This window comes from Trichoderma evansii (genome assembly GCF_050947405.1).
Source record: "Trichoderma evansii strain SZMC 28006 chromosome Unknown GGI43scaffold_24, whole genome shotgun sequence".
Classification (NCBI taxonomy): domain Eukaryota; kingdom Fungi; phylum Ascomycota; class Sordariomycetes; order Hypocreales; family Hypocreaceae; genus Trichoderma; species Trichoderma evansii.
The window spans coordinates 140,738-164,011 of record NW_028145182.1 but is presented as its reverse complement, the minus strand read 5'-3'; the positions used below and the strand labels follow the sequence as shown (position 1 = coordinate 164,011).

Below are 23,274 nucleotides of genomic sequence, written 5' to 3'. Positions count from 1 at the left end.
AGCTCTCCCTGTGTCGCAGGACGACCGGTGGCTTGCACCGTCGCGTGGCCATGGTGCAGGCCTCGGTCCTGCTTAGCTACTGCTGCTACTAGGTAGCACTATCTCTCAACCGAGCTCTCCGTATGAGAGACGAGTCGCGCTCTTCGCCTATCACAGCAGTTCATGCGGGCGGTTGATTTTGGGGCGGACGCTGATCTTGCTTGGGGCGCTTGTTCGTATAAAGAGAAGACTGGACGTGAGGTTACTGAGCGCCCAGCCTCAAGCGAGGAGCTTACCAGTTCTAGCAGCTTGGCCCTGAGTGGCTCGGTCGACTTGTTCCTAAAACAGACTACGGGGCACAGTAGTAGTACCGGTAGCGTAGCGCCAGGTCTCTTTTGCGCTTTGTATGAATTGAACAGCAGTGAAGATAGCAACGACTCAGCTCTGGGAGGTGGCATCAGTGGTCGCAGTGGCGGTAGATCAGGTAAGTATGGTAGCAATGGAAGCGCTAGCCGCAGCAGTAGCGTGCTCGTCAATATCCCCAGGGCATCGGATGGCTGCATTGCGCTGAATTGATTTGTTTCTTTCCTTTGATTAGATTAAATGTGGTGATGATCGAGGCTAGAGTTCTAAATTGTCCTGATCCTTCCAGCCACGTGCCCAAAGCATGAATCGTTGCTCAGGCACCTACCTGTCCTTGCATTTTCATCTACTAGCAGGAAAGAGCAATTACCTAGGTAGGGACCTGCCAAAATAGCCTTATCGATCTACGGCTACTTGCACCTTATCTTCTACCTAAGACTGAGCATATATGCATCTGTGCACAGACAAACGTCTCGATCTCTTTTCTTACATCTGCCTATCTCTATCCTCAATCATGCCATCTCTTGCCCTCCAAGACTCCAAAAGAGCACGCGTATTCCGTGCTAGAACGCTGTACATTTCGGCGCTCCTGCTCTTCGCAGCCCCCTCCTCCGTGCCATCGATCGATAGCCCGCATATGCGGCTGCACGCAAAGACGTGGACAAGCACACTGCAGCATAAGGTCCAATTTCAAAAGGTTAAAGTGTGCCTATTCTGGGGCAGACGGCGTTGCAGCTCCCGAGTCGATGTGCCTGACAGCTCCGCTAATTGGCTCGCTCCAGGGCCCAAATCCTTGCAATCCAGCAGCGGCGCGTACCTTTTTGGCGACCCTTGCAATTGGGCAGCCCTTGTTCAGCCACCTCCATGAAGCATCGAAAAAGATCCTCCGCCCCAGCCACTCTCACGTCGAGCCAGTGTGCTAGCAAGAGGAATAAGCAAGATGCTGTGGTTACGAGTATACAAGGCCCGGCTCTTTGGGCACCACCGATAGCCAGCCTAGCGGTCAAGATGCCAGAGCTACTAAGCGCCCTGAACTTTGCTGGCTTGTGCTCATCTGCAAACTAGCATATTAGCTCCCCCAATCCCATCAGCTAATCGCCCAATGCGGCAACCAGATTGGATGAGGTACTTACTTCGCGCTGTTTGACTGGACAAGAGAGAGATGATGGTGTCATGGTTGATATATCTCAAGCTATTTTTAACCACGAGCTACTAAACTACGAAGTACATCATATCCCACGTATCCGACGGCGGGAAGATACGAAGTAGGATCTATCAACTTTCACCGCCGGATCATCACAAGCACATGAGTGGATAGTTGGGTCCGATGCCTCATTGTGGGCAGAGAGACTGGGGTTCCCTGGGCGTTCAGTGCTTTCATCACCGCTAATGGCATACATCACGACCACTTGGCATCGTCATGTCAGTCATCCCATTGTGCAGCGGGCGGCAACAATAGACTAGGCGAGTGAGCTACTTACTGTAGAGATAACCTCGCTAATGCCCCGCACGTATAGACTGGCTAATGCTTGTTCTTGGTGAGTTCATTGAGATGAATTGCTACTACTAATAGCATACAACTCCCCTAATAATGTGAGAGCTGATGCTTCATGCTGGCTAGTGATTTTATCACACTGCTCTTTCACACACTCAGCCTGTCAAACCGTTCTCATTAGCTCTCTACGCGCCGAAGATTCTGCATCTCATGCCCTAACGGGGCATCAGAACCAATGAGTTCTCAAACGAGGGGTTCGTTCGTGCATTGATATCACTTTCCTCGTCTGTCCTCTGCTTTGATCATTGATATTTCCCGAGAGTGAGACGATTACTAGCCCAACGACCTAGCTTTTCGAATACCAATTTATCTATGTACTACATCACTGATAAAAGATTGTGGTTCGAGGGAGGGGGGTGAGTTTAAGGCGGATAGACGTGGAATATTCGAAAATGCTTCCTGGTCAGTGGTGCCATTGAGCAAATTTGATCATTCGATTGTCTGCTGAGAGCAAGACACGGGGTCCCCGTCGTCGTAATCTTGGCGTTTCTGTTTATTGTATGCTGCTGTTCTCGGCATCATTGGCAGCTGTCAACCCCGCGTATCGTAAGCATAGCATCATAGCCCCAGCTGGTGCAATGCAATGAAGACTTGACAGTGCGTCTCAATCGTCCTTCAAAGTATGCAGACCCGCTCAGCCTACCACTTGGGTGCTTTCAAGTGTAAACAGCTGGTGAACCTTGCGCTTTGACGAATGCTAGTGGTAGTGGTGCTCCGTGCTCCGCGCATACGTGCTACTACTACGAGATACTTCATGGTATAACCACTCGCAAAAGACGCCGCGCCAGCTAGGACGACGCATGAACTGGAGGCGTTTCAGTGAGATTAGGAATATAGGACCGTGCTTTTGCATGGGCAGGCATATTCTCCTCGCTTTACCTTGACGTTGTCGATCCCCCTGTATTTTGCGCGTTACAAGATGGCTCTACGCCATTTCTGGACCCCTGAGTGGCATGAAACTGTCAATTGAGGCCTGATACTATCACTCCGCTATCGTGGAGCAGATAATTCGGAATGTTTCAACTTTCAGGTGCCGGTTTACACTACGTATCTGTCTAGTGTCCTAGATTGATGAGACTTAGTAGGAGATAGTGGGTGAGATTCGTGGGAGATGATGAGTTAAGCTTAAAAAAATTGGAAGCAGAATGGAAAGAGATTGGACAGCTTGGCAAAGGGGGAAAGCCAGTTGCTTTACTCATTTATTTCGTTCATCGAAAATAGGTTGGCCGGGCTACAACATACCCTTCTTGACTTCATCCTTTCTTTCTTCCCACAGTGTCTTACCTGTGCAAGAACAGACAGTCTTGTCATTGTCCCACATACCCGCGCTTCGCGCAATGACGCCAACGACTGTGTTGTCGTCATTCTTCAGCGGCAAACCCTCATCCTGTCTGGTCAGAACCATGGCGTGGCCAATGACTTCCCAGATCTGGAAGCCATGGTCTACAAATGCAGATCCCCGACCGTCTTCGGACACCTCGACGACACCAAGGGATCCCTTTGGCGTCTCTTTGCTCCCCCCGGACCAGACTGGACCAGTAGATGCAGCGCCATCTTTGAGATCTCCATATTCTCGAATAGATGCCCGATACGTACCAGGAGCAACGCCCCTCAAAGTCAGATCAATCAATGTCCGTTCAGGGTTAACTTGCACCATCCTGGCGAGGCCTCTCACTTCCCGGTCGATTTCCTCAATCTGCATGTCTGTAAACGTCTCCAAGATGCTCACGGCGGCGCCTGAGTAAACAAAGTCTGTGTTAGCCACTGTTTCTCATGCCCAATTGATCCTCCTTGGCGAAACGTGAATGATCCGCCACAGCTCTTAAACGCGCCTCTCCATGAAAAGGGGCCGCGGTCATTGCACGCAAGGACCGCCATAACTGGAGGTAGCGGCTATCTCTATGAAACTTACTGTTTGAAGTCCCGGACCCCCGGAGAATGGCATCTCTCCCCGTGGCCTGGATAGCCTCAACGATAGCAGATGGTGCGACTGCGGCATGGCCCGATGCGTTAGCAATGGTAGATAAGCTCGTGAAGTGGCATGCTCAGAGCACTGCATCGTGTGATAACTCACCAGATCCCTCGACCGATATCAGCTGGTCCTTGAGATTTCCTTCGACCTTGCTGATTCCATCTAGTTTGTAGATAGAGTCTGAAACGGACTTGACGCAGCCGTCGCAGGAGAGCGGGACGGCGAAGAGGGTCTGTTTGCCCAGTGTTTCATCAGTCTCTCAAGCGTTGCATAGACAGTGCACGTTTTTTCTTCTCTGGCTTCCATTTCTTTGTTTCAAAGACGAGGGCGAATGGATGACGTAAATGGCAAGGCATACCTGGAAGCTGTGCTTGACAGCCATTGTGCCTTTTGACGAGTTTGTTAGCAACACAACGCGGGGCACATTGTATATAACGAGGATAGGTGAGATTTGTATGCGCGAGTACGTACCTGTGCTCGACGCGCTAGGGCTAACAGCTCTATCTTGTTGGGATGGTGGCGAGTAACGAGAGGCTCTATATCGATACGCAGAATAGCCAGCAAAGACGCCAAATGAAGCTGCCAGAATCTTGGATGTTGCAGCGTTCTTAAGCGCCATTTATTTGGATCTTATGAGATTTACGGAGACTGCCAGTCAGTGCTTTGAAATCCATTCATTGGCGAGTGATGCCATAACGCCGGGATTACAGCGGTCCCCTCCGGATTGTGGAGCCCCAGAAGCTGGTGCAACAGCTTAGTTCTCTGTAGAAGCTCGGATTTCCTACTGTAGAGCCGATAACGAGAAAGGCGATAAGGATCATGTGACCTGAAGGATCGATAAGGCGTGATGAGTCAGCATTCGGATAGCTGCAATTGGTTATGCGCAAACTTTCGAGTTCGTGATATTGGATATTGCCCGCTCTGGAGTAGAAGTTGGTGAAGTCTGCAACGAACGGTGACATTCTCACCGAAACTGGTGCGCTGGTGCTGGTTTTTTAATCAATTAAAATCTTTTTCCTCTCCATAGACATCAAGTCTTTGCACATCACTCAAGATGTCGCAGACAGTTGGTCTGGTAAGATTTTCCATCTCTCATGGCCGCCATCGTTCGATGCTCTAACAATTTGCTCCAACAGACAAGACTCGCCTACTCCCGAGTATGGCACCAGATCTCCGCCTCAACACCTCACCCAACTCTCACCACCCAGCCCAACGTCACTCCCCCGTCCCTGGGCCGCCTGGCATCCCGAATTGCCGTCCTACTCATGGGCAAGCACAAGCCCACGTTCGACCCCTCCACCGACTGCGGTGACTACGTCGTGGTGACAAACTGCGCCGCTCTGCACACCACGGGCAACAAGATGTGGCGCAAGAACTACTACCGACACACGACGAGACCCGGTAGCTTGAAGACTGTGACAATGGACGTGCTGATGGAGAAGCATGGTGGCAGCGAGGTGCTGAGGAAGGCGGTTAGCGGAATGTTGCCCAAGAACAGGCTGCGGGACAAGAGACTGGCGAGACTAAAGGCGTTTGAGGGAGAGGCGCATCCGTATAAGCAAAATGTGATACGGTTTGGAGGGAAGGTTGTTGGGTCAGAGGGATGGCAGAAGGCAGTGGATGCGATACGGAATACGGATAAGGACAGGTTATGAGGGGATTGAGGGGGATGTTGACGATTGATTTTTTGGATGATAATCTGACGAAAAGATTATTGTACTATTTGTACTATATTTCGTGTGTTGATGACTTTGATACGAAAAAATAAGGGGCTTGCTGTTCTGATAGAGAATTAGAGGCGAAGTTTAAATATATAAAAATGACCCAGCACTTCTTGATAAAACGTATTTTCATGTCAATCTATGTTTCGTTATAATTCAAATTCAATTCATACAGAAACGCTATACTACTAAAACAACATGCGTATTGTCACGCAATAAGCTGTCATAAAATAACAGCGTGATAATCCTCCATCTAGTGTACTTGGCCAAGTACTGGTTCGCCATCTAACTCGATGCTTTCTTTAATACTCTTTTTTTTCTTCTTAATTTTACAGGTGTGATTCGCGGTTGGGGGCAGGGCCTCGAGCAACTTCGCATTTAATGAGACCATTGGGATTTGACTGTGGGACGTAGACTTCGGCGTCCTTGCCGGTGTTCTTGATGCCCTTGTGCCAGCTTAGGTCTGCAGAATTCATGTTAGCGACTCATTTGTATGACACGTTGAATCTAAATATATAAACTTACCAAGCTCGAAAAAGTGCTTGTTGGGCAGCGAGTAGGTAACCAGGTCTGTCTCCGGCACAGCAGCCAGAATCTGCTCGCACATCTTGTACATGGTGTTTTGCACACTAGCGCTCTCATCCTCGGCAAATCTTGTGAGCGTAATGTTACGAGCTTCCTCCCACGCCGGGTTGAACTTGGAGCTCGCCTCCCGCACGGATTTTACATCGGGGAATGTCTTCCATTTCCAAGTAGCGTCAACATCAGTGGACAGGATGCGGTCCCAGGTCTCTCCAAGAGTGGTGTACTCATCCCGCACGAAGCCGTGGAAGGCCGAACCGGTGCTCTTGAGTACTGTCAGACCCTCGATGCCGCTGTTAATGACGATACCCTCCTTGCGACTGATGCGGGCCTCGACATTGCGTGTCTCCTCGCCGTCGCGCATAAAGCTGTGCGGATGCGGCTTTCCCCTGATCTCCATGCGCGTCCAGCGGTGTGTGACGACCTTGACATTGGCGGCGTGGATGTGGCTGTATTTCTCAATGAAGTGGGAGCCGAGGATGGCGGCGAACAGTTCCGGTGGATTGACAGGGTTCTGCTTGGCGGTAATGAAGATTGTGTTCTTGATGGAGTCGGTGGCAACGACGACGCTGTTGTCGCCCTTTGTGTAGGAGATGTCGATGTCGCCCTCGAGCAGACAGCTAACGGTCATCTCGGTGACGGTATGGATGCCAGTGGCGGCGTCGCGATCAGTCTTGAGGACGCGGACATTGTCCTTGCCGTAGCGGGCGGCGGCGACGTGAGCAGAGGCCATGATTCTTGATTAATTGAGTGGTGGTAGTGGAGGTAATAGTAGTAGTTTACACAAGGGTGAGAGTGAAGGGAGGCCGTTGAAAGAGGGATGCTGTCACACGAGATGGGAGCTATCTGGAGCCAATTACCAGCCGAGAAGAAGCATACACAAAAATAAGGAGGGGTAGAAGATGAGAAACGAAGCTGCAATGGGACAGCAAGAAGCGGATATGGAGTTGAGTCTACTGGAGTGTGGCCTGATATATATACTACTCATCTACAATTGATGTTTTACCGTTGGCCACAAGATGACGATCCCACTTAGTACGAGCCACGCACGTGCGTATCTCACACGGGCGAAGACACGGCTCGTTTCGGACATCGCCTCACACTGTCTTTCACTTAGCAAACTTGCCCGGCGAAAAGGCAAAAACGATCGGCCATGCATAGGCAGCCGGCAAGCCCTCCCCGTCAGCGGCATGAGCGGCAAGCCGAGCAGCGTGAGGGCACACGGGCGTTCTTGGGGAAGATAGTGCACTTTACAGCGGGTGGGGTTCGCCAAAGCCCGGAGCCCGCCGAACTCCCAGCGCCGCGGTGCCCCGGGCCTGATTTAGTTTGTGGCGGGGGTCATTTTTTGGAGAGACCTGGAGGTTAGATTGAATCAGTATCGTGTCAGCCTGGCTAGGAAAGGTATATTTTTGGCAGGTTTGCTCAGGAGATGGGCCGATATTTGCTTCACAGTACCGGCACTAGCCAGAGCGTGTAGCTGTGAGATGCGGTGATTCGGGATATGAAGCTGCATTGTGAGCACTGTAGATAGTGATGAGCTGATGGGGGCCGGCCGATACGTCGAATAGGGTTATGCTACTTATTATGGCGATCCGCAGAGATTCGGGGTCGAGATAGCAATCATCTGACAGCAGCTAGGCGGAACTAATATGTATTAGTGGTGGTAATTGGGGGCCAGATCAATGGTGGCTTTATCAGATATGTCTAGGATGAGGAATCGCTGGATATCGGAGATGGATCTTACCTATTGTTATCGGGCACGATTATATGCTGGTTGGTTACTCCGCAGACCGCTAATAAGGCGCTACGACTAAGTGTGTAGTGCCAAATCTGATCACGATTCACCAGCCACAGCCGATTGATTGGCTCTTTTTCAGCTGTCTCTATCCTCTAATCGGGACATTTGACTCCGATTGTTCGCTATCTGATACTCCAACGCATCGGCGTAAACGATTAAGCACTGCCTATTAAAGTCTATTTTGTAAAGAAATTGAAAGAAATTTATTCTGCTTTAGTTCTTTTTTAAACCTTTTCTCTTTTGAATATGCCTTTTGATTTGAAAGCTTGCTTCCTTTCCACAAAACTCTACAATTAACCCCCTAGTAATAGGGTAGCATGTTATCGCATGCATCGCTGAAATGGCGGCGTAGTGTACGGCCACAGCTGTGCCACAGCTGATGCAACAAGCCTGCTGCCAGCCACCAACTCTCTGGGCGTCATTCGGACCCAGCCAATGCATTCAGCCAGCCGAGTCTCGAAATCCCATCTTTTGTACTTTTGCTGCGTCGCGCGCTGAACTTTGTTCGCTTCGCATGTCGTGAGAAGCTCATCGAGCTTGTAGCGCCTCGCAGGCCGTCGACGCTGCACCGCCGCATGCAAATTCGCTGGGCCTAGGATTGCCGCTCGGACTTGGGCTTTTAGCTCTCCAATTCCCTCCACCGTACCAAGTTCCACCGCTCAGATCTGCGATCTTCCATACGCTGCTGCAACCACCAAAGACTGTCGTATCGCGCAGATCCTCGCCTTGTAAATGTGCCCCGAGCCGTACGAGCCAGAAATTCGAACCATTTCATCGACATAACCCACGATATACCGACCACGAGAGACGCGAATAGAGCTGCTCCAATACGCCACCTTGAGACCCCCTCCACGCTCCACACGCATACATTCGAATGCTCAGCGGCCACCGGAGGGCATAGTCCCCTTCAGTGGGCGTCGCCATCGCCATGCTGGCCAGCTCCTCGTCCAGCCAGAAGGGGTTTGCCCCCTCCAGCCAGTCCTCCCAGAGCCTCAAGCAGACCGACCATGCGCCGACGATCGGACGAACGAGCATCGACCGCGACGGCACTGGGCTGCAGATTCCCAATGGCGGGGCTGGAAGGAATCTGTCAGCTTCGGCCGCGTTTGCTCCTCGAGGGAACAGCCTCATCCCCGGCGCAGGGCCCGGCAGCTTCAGCTCCGAGCTGCGCAGCCAGATGATCCCCGTTCGCTCTGGTAGCCGAACCGACATAGCGCCAGTATACCCAAGCAGCTTTGTAGACAAGGTTGAAGATGGCGAGCTTGTAGAACAGAACCTTTCCATGCTACGGGATAGGCTGAACAGAGAGATGAAAATCAAGGAAGGAAGCGAGAACATGCTCGAGGCACTCAACTTGAAAAAGCCCAAGCAGACAAAGGAGCAGCGCCAAAGAGTGGAGGCCGAGCTGACGGCCAGCCATTCGCGCATCAAGGTCCTGAAGCAGCAGATTACAGATGCTCAGCGTACCAAGGTGGCACCTCCCAGCACACCTCCCAGGAATAGAACCCAGCAGGATGCTGGACCACATCGCTCACCGCATAGTCTTCGATCGGGTACTGGGTCAGAGATCGAAGAGTCCACCGAGAGCCCTACGTTTACACTCGCCGAGCTTCTACAAGCGCTGGAAGTTGGAGGAATGACCCCCGATTACTACGTGAACCGTGCGAACCTTTTAGTCGATCTGTTTAAGAGATACCCTACTCTTAAATACGATTTGGTGTGGTCCGTGTTTGGCCTGCGGATGCAGATGATGCTCCTCAGCGAAAGCAGAGAGGTCGTAGCGGCTGGTTATCGTGCGACAAGATATGCAATTTCGGATCGAAACTCCCTTAGGAAGATTAGAAGTTTGAATACCGACTTTTTAGTTATACGGTAGGTTTTGGAGATCAAGTGGCGGCCGCAACTCCGCCTTGAAGAGTTATTGAAGTCCGCAGACTAACATATCATGATTTAGGTCACTGAACAACTATCGAAAGGCAGACGTTGAACGAGAGCAGGCCCTCAAGTTTGTACGAGCTTTTCTGGACGTTAAAGACGGAGCCAAGGAAGTCTCGCGCGCTGTCGTGCGAACCATTGTAGCCGTGGCCGAGTATGGTGATGATCGATCTGGCTCAGCACAGCCTTCCGAGCAAAATACGGATCGCTTACGGCCCATCTGCATCGAGACTCTGGCCGAGATCATGGTACGAGATCCTCGCTTGCTTCTCGCATCAGGTGGTTTGGGTCCCCTCTCTGAGGCTCTCGCCGAAGGAACCTACAAGGCTCCCGAGAGTCTGGCATCCGCTTTCCTCTTCCTCCTGGATACGCCGCAGAGGAGGAAATTCGTTCAGCCGGGCTACGGCTTGGACGTAGTTTTCAACGCCTTCACAAGCCAGCTGGCTGGAAGCGAAACTGTACTGAAGCAAAACTGCAAGGCCATATCTGTCGCTATGCGGTCTTGGTCTGGCCTCATGACGCTCTGTATGTACGATTTTCGATCCATCAGATCACTCATTATGAGCATATTACTTCCGAGCCCTGTTGTACGAGAAACTATTCTGGACTTGCTCTTTTCATTGCTTCGCATCAAACCTCCCGCATGGGCGGTGTCTTTCTTAGCTGGACGTAGGTTAACTACCTATGGAAGGGTGAACACCCTCAACATGAAGGCTGAAGCGAAAGATCGAGGGTATCTAGAAGAAGATACGGGCGAACAGAATTTTGTGGACCACTATACGGCGCTGATTCTGGCAGTCCTTATAAAGTCTGGACTTATCCAGACGCTTTTACAAGTTGCTCGTTCTGAGAGCGATACTATGCTCAAGCGCAAGACAACGCTACTGATTGGCGAGGCGCTCAAACTGGCAGCTAGACTGCTCCCTCCATCATGGAGTGCAGAAATACAGCTATTGCCGGAATTGTTTTCGGCGGCAGCAAAATTCAGCGACAGCCAGTCGTACATTGCATCGAGTATTGTATACCAGATGAGCAGCATAAACCGCACGCTATACCGGAGTGCGCCAGCAGACTCTTTGGCCGGTATCTTGCCCTCAAGCGATAGCATGAACGACTTGGCCCTCCTAGATGGCCAACGCAAGGCAGGATCTGCAGTGGCCTTTGACGATGCTACGTTCCGCCAGCTTCTCATCGACACAGGCGTTCTCAACCACTCCAATTACTCCAAATGGAACTGGGAGAATATCATGAAAGTGATCGACGGCCCTCTTCAGGTCGGCAAGAGGCTCGAAGAAGCCATCAAAGCCTCTAAGTTTATGAAGAGAATCATGAGTTTTTACCGGCCGTTTAAATACAAGTTTGCAGAAGTCCGAAATACGCGAAACACCCAAAAATATGTTAGAGCTGGGTGTGCTCTGATGCATTCCTTGCTTCAGTCGCCGGAAGGGGTTCGATTTTTGGCGGATAGCAAGTTGCTGAGGCAAATTGCGGAATGTTTGGCCCAATGTGATCCGGTAAGATTAATTTCTTCTCAGCATCTGAGAAAACCTCTTTAAGCTAACGCCAGTGATAGACAAGTGGACTTACCGCGCAGTATCCCATGTTCTCCAAGGATAGGCTAACGGATACCCTCTGTGCCGGCTATTTTCCCATGCTTGGGGTGCTTACGGGTGATCCGAGAGGATTGGCTATGCTGGAGAGATGGAAAATGTTCAATATGATGTATCACATCTACGAATTGACTCAGCGACCCGATCTTGTCAAGCTCCTCCTTTCTAGCTTTGACTACAGTCGCCAGGGCCATCATCGCATTCTGCTTTCGAAAGCGCTGACAGCGGGGACGAAAGAGATTCGGATACATGCAACAAATACGCTTCGGAAATGCACTCTTCGAAGATTGCCATCTATCAACGGCCAAGGCGAAGTCAGCGACTCGAAATGGGCAATTCAACTTCTGGTTACGCAACTGTATGACCCAGAGATTGAGGTGTGCTCAACCGCAGTCAAGATACTGGAGAAAGCCTGCAACAGAAAAGCGTATCTGGCGTACATTGTGGAGTGCCGTCCGGCTTTGGATCATCTTGGCGAAATTGGAGCTCCGCTGTTACTTCGATTCTTGTCGACATCTATTGGTTACCACTATTTGGATGGTCTGGACTACATCAGCAATGAAATGGATGACTGGTTCTTGGGAAGGAATGACTCCTACGTTGGCCTCATTGAAGCTAGCTTGGCAAAGGCATTCCTATCAGAAACGGACGAACAGAATCATCGACTTAGTATGTTTGATGAGCACGAAGCGGAAACAGACTTTCACGATAGCCATATACCACCCCACTTCTACAGAGAGCTAACAAGAACCCAAGAGGGATGCAAGCTGCTCAGTGACAAGGGCCACTTTGAAGAGTTTGCTAGCACGATCCGCGATCATGGCATGCAATCTGAGGACCCTGAGCTCATCACGAAGGTCAAGGGATGCCTTTGGGCTGTTGGAAATGTAGGATCTATGGAACTCGGCGCGCCTTTCTTGGAATCCACCGATATGGTTGAGCAGATTATAAAGATTGCAACTACCCACGAAGTGATGAGTCTGCGGGGGACGGCGTTCTTCGTTCTGGGCCTGATTTCCCGCTCGACCCATGGACTTGAAATCTTATCAGAGCATGGCTGGGATGCGAATACGACGTTAATGGGCAATTCTCTCGGCTTCTGCATTCCGTCTGACTTGTCCAAGCTTTTTTCACTTTCACCTTGGGATCATGAAACAGCTGCCTCGATTACGTTACCAGAGTCACAATGCACCATTCGGGAGCAACCGCCTCCTAGGCCCGCTCGCCCGCCCCTAGAATTATCCGAAATGCCTCCTCTGGTTAATGACACGGCAATTAGTGAGCGGATTCTCGAGCTTATAGTGGATCTCGGAAATACAGTACTGTATCGAAAGGCCGTCACCGAATTGCAGAAGATAAAAGCGCGCAAGCCGATAGCTTTCCGAAGTGCTGAATTCTTCAAAACGGTCATGGGTCTGATGGAATGGAATCACTACAGACTTGGTGTCCGGAGGATGGTTATTGATCTTTTTGAAAAGTCTGTCATGCGACAGATTGTTTTTGATGAAGATGAAAGCGACAGCAGCGAGGAAGACGAGAGCAGTCCGGTGGATGCAGACGATAGCGTTAGTTCTGGCGATGACAGGGATGATAGAACGGAGAGGCAGAGGAGTATCAGTGAGCCTATGGAACCTCCGCAGGATTTAATCCCAGCACCTCTGCGAGTGAGACGGTAAGAAGCCGGTATCAGAAAACGGCGTTTTAAGAGCCAATGAGCACAAAGGGTTGGTCGCTCCAAATTATGAGAGAGATATAGGGCTCGAAGGATTTTATGGAGTTAAATATCGACAAATCAAAAAAAAAAAAGGACGGGTTTTAACGGCAGAAATGTTACGGATACCTTGCATAATTGCTTGGGTAACATGTATTATGCTCTGAGCATAGCCACTCTCATCCTGGATATCGGCGACCGCACACATATTAACACATACACACGCGCACACACGTCATACATATTCATACCTGTTTTTGCAAAGGCGAGACATTTATTCAGCTTTTCTTTTCTTGTTCTTTTTTTCAGGCGCGAAAGGAGGGACATATTCTTTTTGGCGCTGGGGGGCGGGAAAGGAGGGGCTTTGGCGACAAAGCTATTTTGGAGAGGTTCTTTTGACAAATTCACTTTATACTTTTTATGTTTACATTTCATATATTTAGCTTAGCCTTTTGTACGTGAGATGAGTAGATTTCAGAGAGAAAATAAAAGCGGAATCTGGCCGGCTTTTAGCTTTCCGATTATCGGTTAGATTTGAAGAAAAATCAGGTTTCTTGCAGAATTGTGTGAACCATATGTCGTGAGCTTTTAGTGGGACGTCAGATTGAGTTGGAAGTTGTTAGGGTTGAATATGATAAGACTGCAACTAACAAGGGAACGAACTATTCTAGTTAATAGTTAATAAGGTATTGCATATTAGTATAATGGGGAACTTGACAGGATTAAATAAAAGATTACATATTTTATATACTTGCTTTTATAATAAAGTTATTAATACATGGTATTTTTTAAAGTTTAAAGCATTTTCTTCTATATTTAATGTTAAATGGCTTTTGTGTGTATAAAGTATAAGGGAATATTTTGGTATAATAAATTAAGATATGATACTATATTAAAAATTGCTAGTATTATGTATTATATATATTTATTACGTGAGAAGAATCCTTTTTAACTAGTATGGATATTACAGTATAATAGTTAATGTACTTAGATATAGAAAAAGCCATTTTTTATTATCCAAATAACTACAGATGTTTATAAAAGACAACTGCTGGTGAAGAATTAATAATTAAAATGTAACATAAACTTGCTAGTGCTTATACCGGTAACTCAATTTGGCAATTTAATGTATCATTTCTCCCGGTAATCTTACTTACCAACATCAAACGAAATAGTACGCGTGTTAACCAGAGTTGGAATACGACCTGGGTCTTATAAGCATTGCATAGGCGAAGGCTACCCGTAGCGGCTTCGGATCGAACCCGAAACAAGTTGCGGAATCGTGAGAATTTAGTCCGCGGATAGGACATCTTTCTCCATAATCGCTGGGCACTAGTAATGATTTACATGGATATTTCGGAAGATTCGCTATTCGTTATCACACGTAGTCCATGTGGCGAATAAGCCACATATGCAGCTACCGCACGAGATCTGTTGCTGCGGGCTCTTGCAAAAGCATTTACAGTTTCTGACTGTAGGAACGATTCTTTGAACTACCTAGCAGCATATTCAAGTTGCTCCGTAGTCGTGCTTATATGAAAGACCTTGCGCGTCTAAATGTTGTATTTCCGCCTTGCGGGGAACCTAGAGTAACTAGGGTCGTACTGCGTAGATCGAGAAGATGTGGCTTGCATTTAGGAGATTGCAATGGCTTGCATTAGGAGATTGAAACTCCACTGAAGGATCACCTATGTAACAGAGATTATTGGCCGATAGCTGCCAGTTTAATGCCCTTAATAGCCAAGTCACTCATCCTCTTCCAGGGATACCTTCCTCTTTGCTCGCACGCCATACGATCCCTTATCAGAATTTATCCAGTACAAGGTAAGATCTTCTACAATAATGTTCCATAGTTCGGCTTCTAGTGAAGTCCATATAAGAAGTACAAGGATATAATACTGAGCTAATATAAACCGAGGCTATAGAAAGTACATTTTTCTACATGCATATCAACACTAAGACTAATATATAACACATTTCTAGCGCGATTTATATATTGTATTATTTAAATATTATATATATGTATATTTATAATATTATGCAAAATGTAATACCAGTAAGTTCTATTTATTTGCTACTTTACTTATAATGTTTTTAGTATTTTAATAATATAAACAATAACTGGATAAAATAGTATTTAGTATTATTACATAAATACTTTGTATATTGTTAATATAAATAAATATTGTACCTAAAGTTTATATGCCTGCTTTGTAATGTAAATATAAATTACCAACTATACAGGCGGTGAAGCTTTTTTACCTGTTGGATCCCCCTAAAATATTAGATTGTGGGTCTCTATTTATCAGTAAATACTTGACTAGCTATCTCAGGTACCTAGGTAGTATACTGACTGATTGTAGTAATAGGGGGGAGATTTTATCATACACCATGGCCTAATATTTTGTAAGTATACGGTATTTAAGCGGATATGCGGATTAAGTTTTACATCCGGCATTACGGGTACTCACTACTCTTCTTTGAGTGTACACAGTTACATTCGTTAACTTAACTTGGTTAGTTAATTCGAAGAGTCTCGAATGCATTGTCCCATTCGGGAAGTTTATCTTTGGAGATCCTGCATGATCTTCATCATGTAGGCAGGCAAAATACCCAGTGATTATTAGCGTTGCTACTTAGAATTATGATTGTGTCCTTATTAGGGAAACATGGTATTGTTTCTCCATATATAAAAGGTCATTGCTTCAATTTACCGGAGTCTCATACCATGTCACCTCTCAATAATAAACATTCAGTACGCTATTGCAACAGCAGTATCCAATAAGTCTTGAACTTGCTGAAAAATCCTTATCAACCTTTGAAAATTGTAACAGCTCTTCCTTTCACTCAATATGAGTCCCCCTTCCACCCTTCACCCCAACCACCAGAAGCTCCTCGATCGCGCTCGAGAGTTCATTGCAGAGATTGAAGACCAGTACGCCTTCTAGTGATGTTTCATCTGCCTTTTTCTCTTTTAGAAAGTTGGAACGTAATATATTGCTTACACCTCGGTTTTAAACAGAACCCCTGGTGCGGAGTTAGAAGCTAGACTAAACAACGAGTTTGGACCTGGAACTCCCTACTACGACGACTTCAGCAGTTTAATCCGACAAGGCCTGGCCAATAACGAGGGCTGGATCTCAAAAGAAGGGCTCGATGGAGCCAATTTCCGTCTATCCGATATCAGCCCGCCCTCAGAAGACACTAAGTTCTTCAGCATTCTAACAGTTTACCTGGAGAACGACGGGTATGAGCACATAGCGCATGTTCACCCGTATGGTGAACTCAATTGCATTGTTCAAATCGATCCTTCTGCAGAGTTCAAGGGATTTCAAGGGTGGCAGGGCGCTGGCTGGACATCACCGCCGCCTGGATCTCACCATGCCCCCTCGGTTCGTGGAGGTGGTCTGATCGCTCTTGTCTTCCTACCTGCGGGACGCCTAGCTTTTAAGGAGCTTGAGGACCCCCGAAACTTCTAGTTGGGCGATTTAGAAATATTTTTAATAATTTATCCTTTACAAGTAGGTAAATTACACAAAGAATAAGCAGCAAGGTGGTACTCATATGTAGTCGTCAGCATATAGGTATCGGCTTGGTCTTGATAGGGGCTTCGACAAGGAGACCATTTGTGGTCTACAACTGGACTAGTATGCTCATTACTATTAAGCATATAAATACTCAATAATCCGTATTTGGTATATAGATGTGTGATACGTTGTTAGCTGCAGCCTGATAAGGTAGGCTTTTTTCTTTTTGTAATTGGCTGGAGACCCCTGCCGTATAGTATGCAGGGTTGCCTAATCTGCCTCATGTGTAGTAACATCATATTAACTGATCTACTGAGAACGATACTTGAAGCGTCTTTAAGAAGAAGAATAAAAATCGCCATTCTCTTCCTCTTTTCAGGTACCATTAACCTCTTTGGTAAAATACTTCGCCTATAAAGCGATAGATAGGTAGTTGGGAAGTTATTGCTATAACTAAGCGGATTTGTATCCTCGCGCTGGTGAGCAAAGGATGGCTGCGTAGATATAAGGGATGAAAGTTAGGTGATCTGGAAGAAGTAGCTATCATGATAACGAAATAGAACTTTGTAGATTACATGTAGTGTCTGCTTTGATAGTTTGCGGCGCTCATTTTGAACAACTAGATGATAAAATGAGACGTAAACTCATCATTCACCAAACGAGTTACCCAGAGCAAGATTTCATAGAGAGTATCTATTGGCCGAAGGTATTTGACTTTATTTTGAAGAAGTTCTCTCGAAGAGAGACCAGAAGTAATCTATTCGCTCCACCGTTTTACCGCCGCCATGGATGAAATAGTATAAGGATGCTCTTGGCCAAGATTTCTCTGACGAGTCTCGGAACAGAACTTCATCAACCTCATAGACTCTTCGTGTTCACCTTGACTTTTCCAGATAAGAGCCATGTTATTGATACTGGTCAGCGTGTGAGGGTGGTTGGGCCCAAGCTTTGCCTCGCACATTTTCACCACCACTGACTGCAACTCTATAGCCCTTTCGCCTTTCCCTTGAGCTTTATATATCAGAGCCAAGTTGTTCATGCTAGCCAAGGTGTTGGGATGGCCCGAGCCCAATTTTTCCTTTCGAAGTTCCACGACCTGCACCTGCAGCTCTTCGGCATCTGATAGTCGACCCTGAGCTCTGAATATTGACGCAAGGCTGTTCATGCTTGTCAGTGTATCCGGGTGTTCCCTCCCAAATTTTATATCGCGCATATTCATCGCCTGGACCTGATGATGCTCAGCTCTCTCCAACTCGCCCTGAATCCTATAGATTGACGCCAGGTTACTCCTATTAGTTAATGTTTGCGGATGACTATCTCCAAACTCGATCTCGCAACCTATCAGAGCCGATAATTGCAGCCCTTCAGCTGCTTCATATCGACCCTGAGCCTTATATATGGATGCTAGATTGGCTTGAGTTGCTAAAACACTGCGGGTATCTTCGCTTATCTCTCCCCTGGCTTTTTCCATAGCTTCTTTTCTTCGATCTTCGATTTCGACTACAAGTTTCTCTGCTTCTTTCCACCGCCCCTGGATTCTGTATATCGATGCCAGGTTATTCATGCTGGTTAATACGTCATGGTGATTTGTTTCCACTTTCCCTTCCGCTTCCATAATGTTGAATGTATCTACTATTTGGGTGAATAGCTTGTGGGCCTCTTCATATAGTCCCTGATCCATAAGTATTAGCGCATTTAACGACAAATTTTCCAAAAGCCTCATATCTTCCACCTTCTCTCCTATGCTTCTTTCTCTATTCTCCCTGAACTTTGATATTTTATTGCTCATCTGCTTTGCAGTGTCATAGTCACCCTGCAGCCGGGCATAGCGCCCCCCATTGTATAGAATGGTTGCCCAGTCCTCTGATACATTGCCACTGGGGTGATATTTGGCTGCTTCTTGAACATGCGCAAAAAGTTCTTGGCAGGTAGACAAATTGCTGAGTGGACTTCTTGGGAACTTTGCCGCTAACCGACGAATGAACTGCTCGCGGTAGGCCTGTATCTCAGAATCATCCAGACTCCTCTGAGCTGCGAGTTGTACGAGTCCATGTATCTCGAATATCTCCTTTGTCCTATTCGCACCAATACAGTAATGATTTATCAGAATTTCTATATCTTTGTTGAATGTATCGTCTGTATCGTTATTCGTTTCGCTGTCGCTATCGCTCAACTCCAATCGCCCCATAATATTCGGACTACTTGCTCGTGGAGTATTGTCGTCTTGCGTATAAGGTGCAATAAGCCATTTAGGAATGCCCCGTCGATCAAAGAAGCTCATCAGCGACAGAAGTTTGATTGCAGATGGCTGCTGAGAACGAATGGCGTCAAAGGACATCTGCCATGTTGTGAGAATTGTGTTTGGAGCAGTTCCAATTCCATGAAGGCCTGCATCGAATTTTAGAAGCTTGACTTTTTCTTCATCGCTCTCTTCTAGTTTTTCCAAATATTTGTTGAGGGTTATTTGGGGTAAATGCTGTTCTATATATAGCGCTGCCTGAGTAATAGCCAGCGGAATGAGACCGAGTGCTTTTACAAGATTAATCACCACATTCATATCCAAAGCGGCTTGAAATTTCGGCCCTAGTATCTTTCTAAAGAGACTGGTCGCATCCACTACTGGCATTGGCTTGATTTCAATAACGTGGCGAGGATATCTGGTAAGTTCAAGGCCCAAAGTTTTATCGCGAGTTGTGACGATAATTGAGCCATTGCGTCTTTGTGGTTGTAAAAGTGTATGCATTAGCGATTTTAACCCATACTTAATTTTCGGCCCGCTCGATGAATCAATAACGAGGCCTATGTCGAACACTAAGAGTTCGTCGTAGATACCATCAAAGATTATAATCCATCGGTCATTCCGTTCATCAGAAAGCCAGTCGTAGACGAGCTGAAATAAGTCGACCCATGGCAAGTTCTGTCCGGGCAATTCGAGACACTCTGCAATTCTTCTAAAGCCTTCTTCAATATGCTCTTGAGTGTCAGCATAAATCCAGAATATCCAAACTTCGGCTGAATTCGCTGTAGTCCTATACGCAAATTCGAGAGCTAGCTGTGATTTGCCAACGCCGCCTAAACCAACAAGAGCTACACAGCTGGATGGCTCAGAAGAGTGTTTGGTGATAACATTGAAAACATCTTCAGGACAGACAAAATATTCATTTCGGAGAGGCGGGATTGAAGCACGTGTTTTCGGCATTTCGGGTAATGCTAAAGGTGTCAGTCTCAATATTGTGCTGCGCTCAAGTTATGTGCAGACTCACTGATTAGCGATTTCATGAGTTGGATGCCGTATCGATGGTATGTTGACCGGGAGTTGAAAAAAGGACTTTGCGCGTATAGCTCATCTGTATTTTGTCGGACAACTTCAAGAAACTCGTTAAAGAACACATCGGAAGGTAGATAAGTCTAGGTGTTTGAAGCTCTTGTTAGCCCACGCATACATGTGCTTTTTTCTTCTTCTTTTTCCCTTTTTTCTTTTTTTTTCTTTCTTTTCTTTCTTTCTTTTTTTTTTTTTTTTTTTTTTCAGAAATATGGTCCTCTTACCTTTCCGGCTTGTATCAGCTCTAACTCCAGTCGTCGCACAGTTCCCACTTCACCAGAGTTAACCAGGCTAATAAGGTGATGTTGTTTTATGCCAAGCTCAAATTGTGGAGAATAAGAATATTGATGAGAGAATATATTTTCAATCATATATTTAGCCGTAATAGTAAACGGTGAATTGGAACTCGCCACAAGGCTGTCCTTATAATGTTGGTCGGCAAGTTCAGAAGGCTGCCCTTTATAGCTGTGTTCATGTAACGTTTTATGCTCGAGTTCTATAATTTTGATAATTAGCCTAAGAATAAGACATAGAGTAAAAAGGTCAAGTAAGCATACCATCCAAGAAGTATGCTGCAAGTAGTACTAAAGGATCGGATTTTAATATATGCAGAGAATGTTCGGGCTGTTTCCCCCTTGAGTCCGGGATAGTTGATTGCAGGAGTTGAGTAATCCCGTTATTATCCACTTCAATATGCCCCCAAAGGGTGATAACGACTTCAATAAAGGATGTCCTGTCAGGTTCCGAGAACCAGCCACTGTATAATAGTGCCTGTTTAAGAAGAGTAGCAGCATATTTTAAGGCGTCGTGTTCATGGATTACTAGAGATAGAGAGAAGACAATATGGATAAAGCATAAGAGGTCCAGAGGTGATGCATTTTGGTGACCTTCCAAGATGTCCGCCATAGTTTCTATTCCAGCCAGCGCAATAAAGGAGAGAGACACCTGGCACAGCTCCTTCTTAAGAGAATTCTCGTGGATGGTCTCGAGTTTTTCCCTGGAGTCGGTAATGTGCATCCGTAGTGCGTCTTGGACCGATCTGACTAATGCGAAGGATGTTGCACCTGTTGATCTTCAAATGTGTTAATACGAAGTACGATGATGCTATTGATCATAACTTACTCCTTAGAATGAAAAGCACCAGAGCGAATGACTTCTTGTAGGAAGTTATCGGTCTCTGGAAATTGCTGTGTACTGCTAATTACGTCTTGCCAATCAATGATGTTCTCGCAGTCAGGGATAGTATCCTCTATCGAAGGGTCATCAACATCCATGTTACTATCTTGTTCTTCCAATATGTCAATGATAGTGCTTGTCTCTTGTTCAGAACGCTTTTGTCCTGAGCCAACGCGAGATGAGTCATGATCGGTACTGTTGGATAGAGACTTTTCATCCGCTGTCGTATATGTGACATCCAGGGACATTATACGCAGGGTGAAGAGCATAATGCCTTGAAGATGCGCGGCTATGTGTCTTGAGATGGCCTCAATGTTTACTCGCTGTGTATTTTGGGCTGCTTGGGCTCCAGTATTTGATGCTCTTTCTCCATTTTCTCCTTCAGAGCCAACGTCGATATTCTGGATTTGCTCAATTGAACCGGTCTCTGTTTTCATACGTTTGTGGCTTTCTCCAGGCAGCTGATCTTTCAATGGATGGTCCGACTGCGCCATTTTTAAGTGCTCTCTCTCTTTATCTTGGTCTTCATCTCTCATTGAAAGGCAACACAAGGGACAGATATCCTGTGGCCGTGGGGATCGGAGCTGACTCTGGTGTACAATGACTTGAATTTGCGGTCTTGTAAAGATATTATCATGAAGCTTTGATAGATGTTCTGAGAGATCTTGTGCTCTAGAAAAGGTCGTTTCTTCGCTATTGCATAGTGGACAAATCCACCATACCGGTAAATGTATTTCCCGATGCCAATTTTGGCCATGTGTTTCAAGCATATGACTGAACCATGCTCTTGAAGTGGCAAATCGGTTTACTTGCCCCTTGCACTTCTCAGATATGCAAATGAATGGCTTGAAATCTTCATTCAAATGTTTCCTAATGATTGGATTAGTAAGAAGCATATAGAGTATTGAAATAAATGAGTAGATTGACCATACTTCCATTTATCTCCTTTGAGTTCATCTTTCGAGAGAGTTACAAAGCACCATTCGCAAACCAAGCTTTCTTCAGATGGTTGCGGGTAAGCGACTTGAGTAACAAGAATAGACCTTGTCTTGCTCCCCACAGACCCTCCCCTTTGCTGCGGAAACAGCCTACTGAACTCTCGGCTATCTAGGGATGTTGGCTTGGATTCTCTGGATTTATGTGACCTGTCTTCTAAGTGCGTCATTGAGATCAGGTGGGGTAGCTGCTTATTGACATCTGATATAGGAGGAGCAGTTGGCTGAAGAGATACTATCTTTGTATTTGCCTTTGAAGCTGAAACCGGCTCTTCTCCAATGGTGAACATCGCTCCTTTAGGTCGAGCTTTGAGTCGCACTTGTCGCGCTCGCCGATAATGGAATATTTCGTACATATCGGTCATTGCTTGGATAAGCTGCTCCAGAAGCGATGTACTGGCATCGGGGTAGAATGACTTGACTGCTAAGCGCGCAATATCTTCGAATGGAGTAGAGTCAAAGGTCCTCACGAATTTGCCGACTTTTGTTGCCTGCCCTGCTTCTGATGATCGCTGTATGGTCCTGCCGAGATGATTGAGGCGGTCAACTGCCCCTTCAATTCCTCTAAGACTTTCTAAGTTGACGCGGATTTGGGGTGAAGAGTCTTGATCTAAATCAGGAATGTCGATATCCTCTTGGTTAAAAGTGGGCTTATCATAGTCAGTTTCGAGAACTGTAACCGCTGTTAGCAATAGTTTTGGTCATATGAATAGTTGAGGGACGCACGATGAACCAAGTTTCTCTTCATGATATCCAACAAGCGAAGAACCAAATCCTGGACTTCGACATGGCTGCGGAGTCTACGGTCAAGGCACATATCCGGCACGGCAAATACACCTAAGAAAGCCGCCCAAGCTGAGAACCTCTGCTGGTACTCTCCAACGACTTTCGCGCCATTTAAATCAGATTCATTTTTCAGCCTCGAGATATGTTCCGAAAATAGACTTTCACATTTTGTCGCAAGTTCGAAAATTGGTTCTGCCGTCTCGATACCTGTGTCGTCCATGGCTTCTGAGTAGTTTGGGAAT

General features: G+C 46.8%; 7 protein-coding genes across 7 annotated transcripts; 3 read left to right on the top strand and 4 right to left on the bottom strand.

Moving 5' to 3' along the window:
• Positions 1-29: 29 nt before the first annotated feature.
• Positions 30-666, bottom strand: GGI43DRAFT_207784 (uncharacterized protein). Its single transcript, XM_083200149.1, has one exon. It carries the CDS (start codon positions 540-542, stop codon positions 99-101), a length of 444 nt encoding a protein of 147 aa, XP_083056827.1. The 5' UTR covers positions 543-666; the 3' UTR covers positions 30-98.
• Positions 667-2,014: 1,348 nt separating this feature from the next.
• On the bottom strand, positions 2,015-4,488 carry GGI43DRAFT_387286 (copper chaperone CCS1; the record flags this gene model as incomplete). The annotated part of the gene is made up of 6 exons (XM_083203909.1): positions 2,015-2,052; positions 3,140-3,634; positions 3,810-3,887; positions 3,972-4,101; positions 4,228-4,256; positions 4,341-4,488. The coding sequence occupies 6 exons, from the start codon at positions 4,486-4,488 to the stop codon at positions 2,015-2,017; spliced, it is 918 nt and encodes a 305-aa protein (XP_083056826.1).
• A 179-nt stretch (positions 4,489-4,667) lies between these two features.
• GGI43DRAFT_414875 (mitochondrial 54S ribosomal protein uL13m) lies at positions 4,668-5,697 on the top strand. The gene is made up of 2 exons (XM_083207093.1): positions 4,668-4,944; positions 5,006-5,697. The coding sequence occupies exons 1-2, from the start codon at positions 4,924-4,926 to the stop codon at positions 5,522-5,524; spliced, it is 540 nt and encodes a 179-aa protein (XP_083056825.1). The 5' UTR covers positions 4,668-4,923; the 3' UTR covers positions 5,525-5,697.
• Positions 5,698-5,734: 37 nt separating this feature from the next.
• On the bottom strand, positions 5,735-7,179 carry GGI43DRAFT_414874 (urate oxidase). Its single transcript, XM_083207092.1, has 2 exons — positions 6,116-7,179; positions 5,735-6,053 (listed from the first exon to the last, which is right to left on the bottom strand). Exons 1-2 carry the CDS (start codon positions 6,903-6,905, stop codon positions 5,920-5,922), a joined length of 924 nt encoding a protein of 307 aa, XP_083056824.1. The 5' UTR covers positions 6,906-7,179; the 3' UTR covers positions 5,735-5,919.
• Positions 7,180-8,732: 1,553 nt separating this feature from the next.
• On the top strand, positions 8,733-13,284 carry GGI43DRAFT_207409 (Rapamycin-insensitive companion of mTOR, N-term-domain-containing protein). The gene is made up of 3 exons (XM_083200147.1): positions 8,733-9,842; positions 9,925-11,419; positions 11,479-13,284. The coding sequence occupies exons 1-3, from the start codon at positions 8,899-8,901 to the stop codon at positions 13,189-13,191; spliced, it is 4,152 nt and encodes a 1,383-aa protein (XP_083056823.1). The 5' UTR covers positions 8,733-8,898; the 3' UTR covers positions 13,192-13,284.
• A 2,794-nt stretch (positions 13,285-16,078) lies between these two features.
• GGI43DRAFT_387282 (uncharacterized protein) lies at positions 16,079-16,705 on the top strand (the record flags this gene model as incomplete). The annotated part of the gene is made up of 2 exons (XM_083203908.1): positions 16,079-16,161; positions 16,249-16,705. The coding sequence occupies 2 exons, from the start codon at positions 16,079-16,081 to the stop codon at positions 16,703-16,705; spliced, it is 540 nt and encodes a 179-aa protein (XP_083056822.1).
• Positions 16,706-17,510: 805 nt separating this feature from the next.
• GGI43DRAFT_425308 (uncharacterized protein) lies at positions 17,511-23,252 on the bottom strand (the record flags this gene model as incomplete). The annotated part of the gene is made up of 6 exons (XM_083208494.1): positions 17,511-19,963; positions 20,392-20,571; positions 20,633-21,147; positions 21,198-21,923; positions 22,601-22,919; positions 22,973-23,252. The coding sequence occupies 6 exons, from the start codon at positions 23,250-23,252 to the stop codon at positions 17,511-17,513; spliced, it is 4,473 nt and encodes a 1,490-aa protein (XP_083056821.1).
• Positions 23,253-23,274: the final 22 nt, after the last annotated feature.

What these genes read in the sequence shown, in the direction of transcription:
- GGI43DRAFT_207784 (XM_083200149.1), bottom strand. Translation starts at nt 542, where the DNA reads ATGCAGCCATCCGATGCCCTGGGGATATTGACGAGCACGCTACTGCTG.
- GGI43DRAFT_414874 (XM_083207092.1), bottom strand. Translation starts at nt 6,905, where the DNA reads ATGGCCTCTGCTCACGTCGCCGCCGCCCGCTACGGCAAGGACAATGTC. An exon ending in CAAGCACTTTTTCGAGCTTG is followed by an intron (nt 6,054 to 6,115) that starts GTAAGTTTATAT and finishes TGAATTCTGCAG; the next exon opens with ACCTAAGCTGGCACAAGGGC.
- GGI43DRAFT_414875 (XM_083207093.1), top strand. Translation starts at nt 4,924, where the DNA reads ATGTCGCAGACAGTTGGTCTG. An exon ending in TGTCGCAGACAGTTGGTCTG is followed by an intron (nt 4,945 to 5,005) that starts GTAAGATTTTCC and finishes TTGCTCCAACAG; the next exon opens with ACAAGACTCGCCTACTCCCG.
- GGI43DRAFT_207409 (XM_083200147.1), top strand. Translation starts at nt 8,899, where the DNA reads ATGCTGGCCAGCTCCTCGTCCAGCCAGAAGGGGTTTGCCCCCTCCAGC. An exon ending in ACCGACTTTTTAGTTATACG is followed by an intron (nt 9,843 to 9,924) that starts GTAGGTTTTGGA and finishes ATCATGATTTAG; the next exon opens with GTCACTGAACAACTATCGAA. An exon ending in GTTTGGCCCAATGTGATCCG is followed by an intron (nt 11,420 to 11,478) that starts GTAAGATTAATT and finishes CGCCAGTGATAG; the next exon opens with ACAAGTGGACTTACCGCGCA.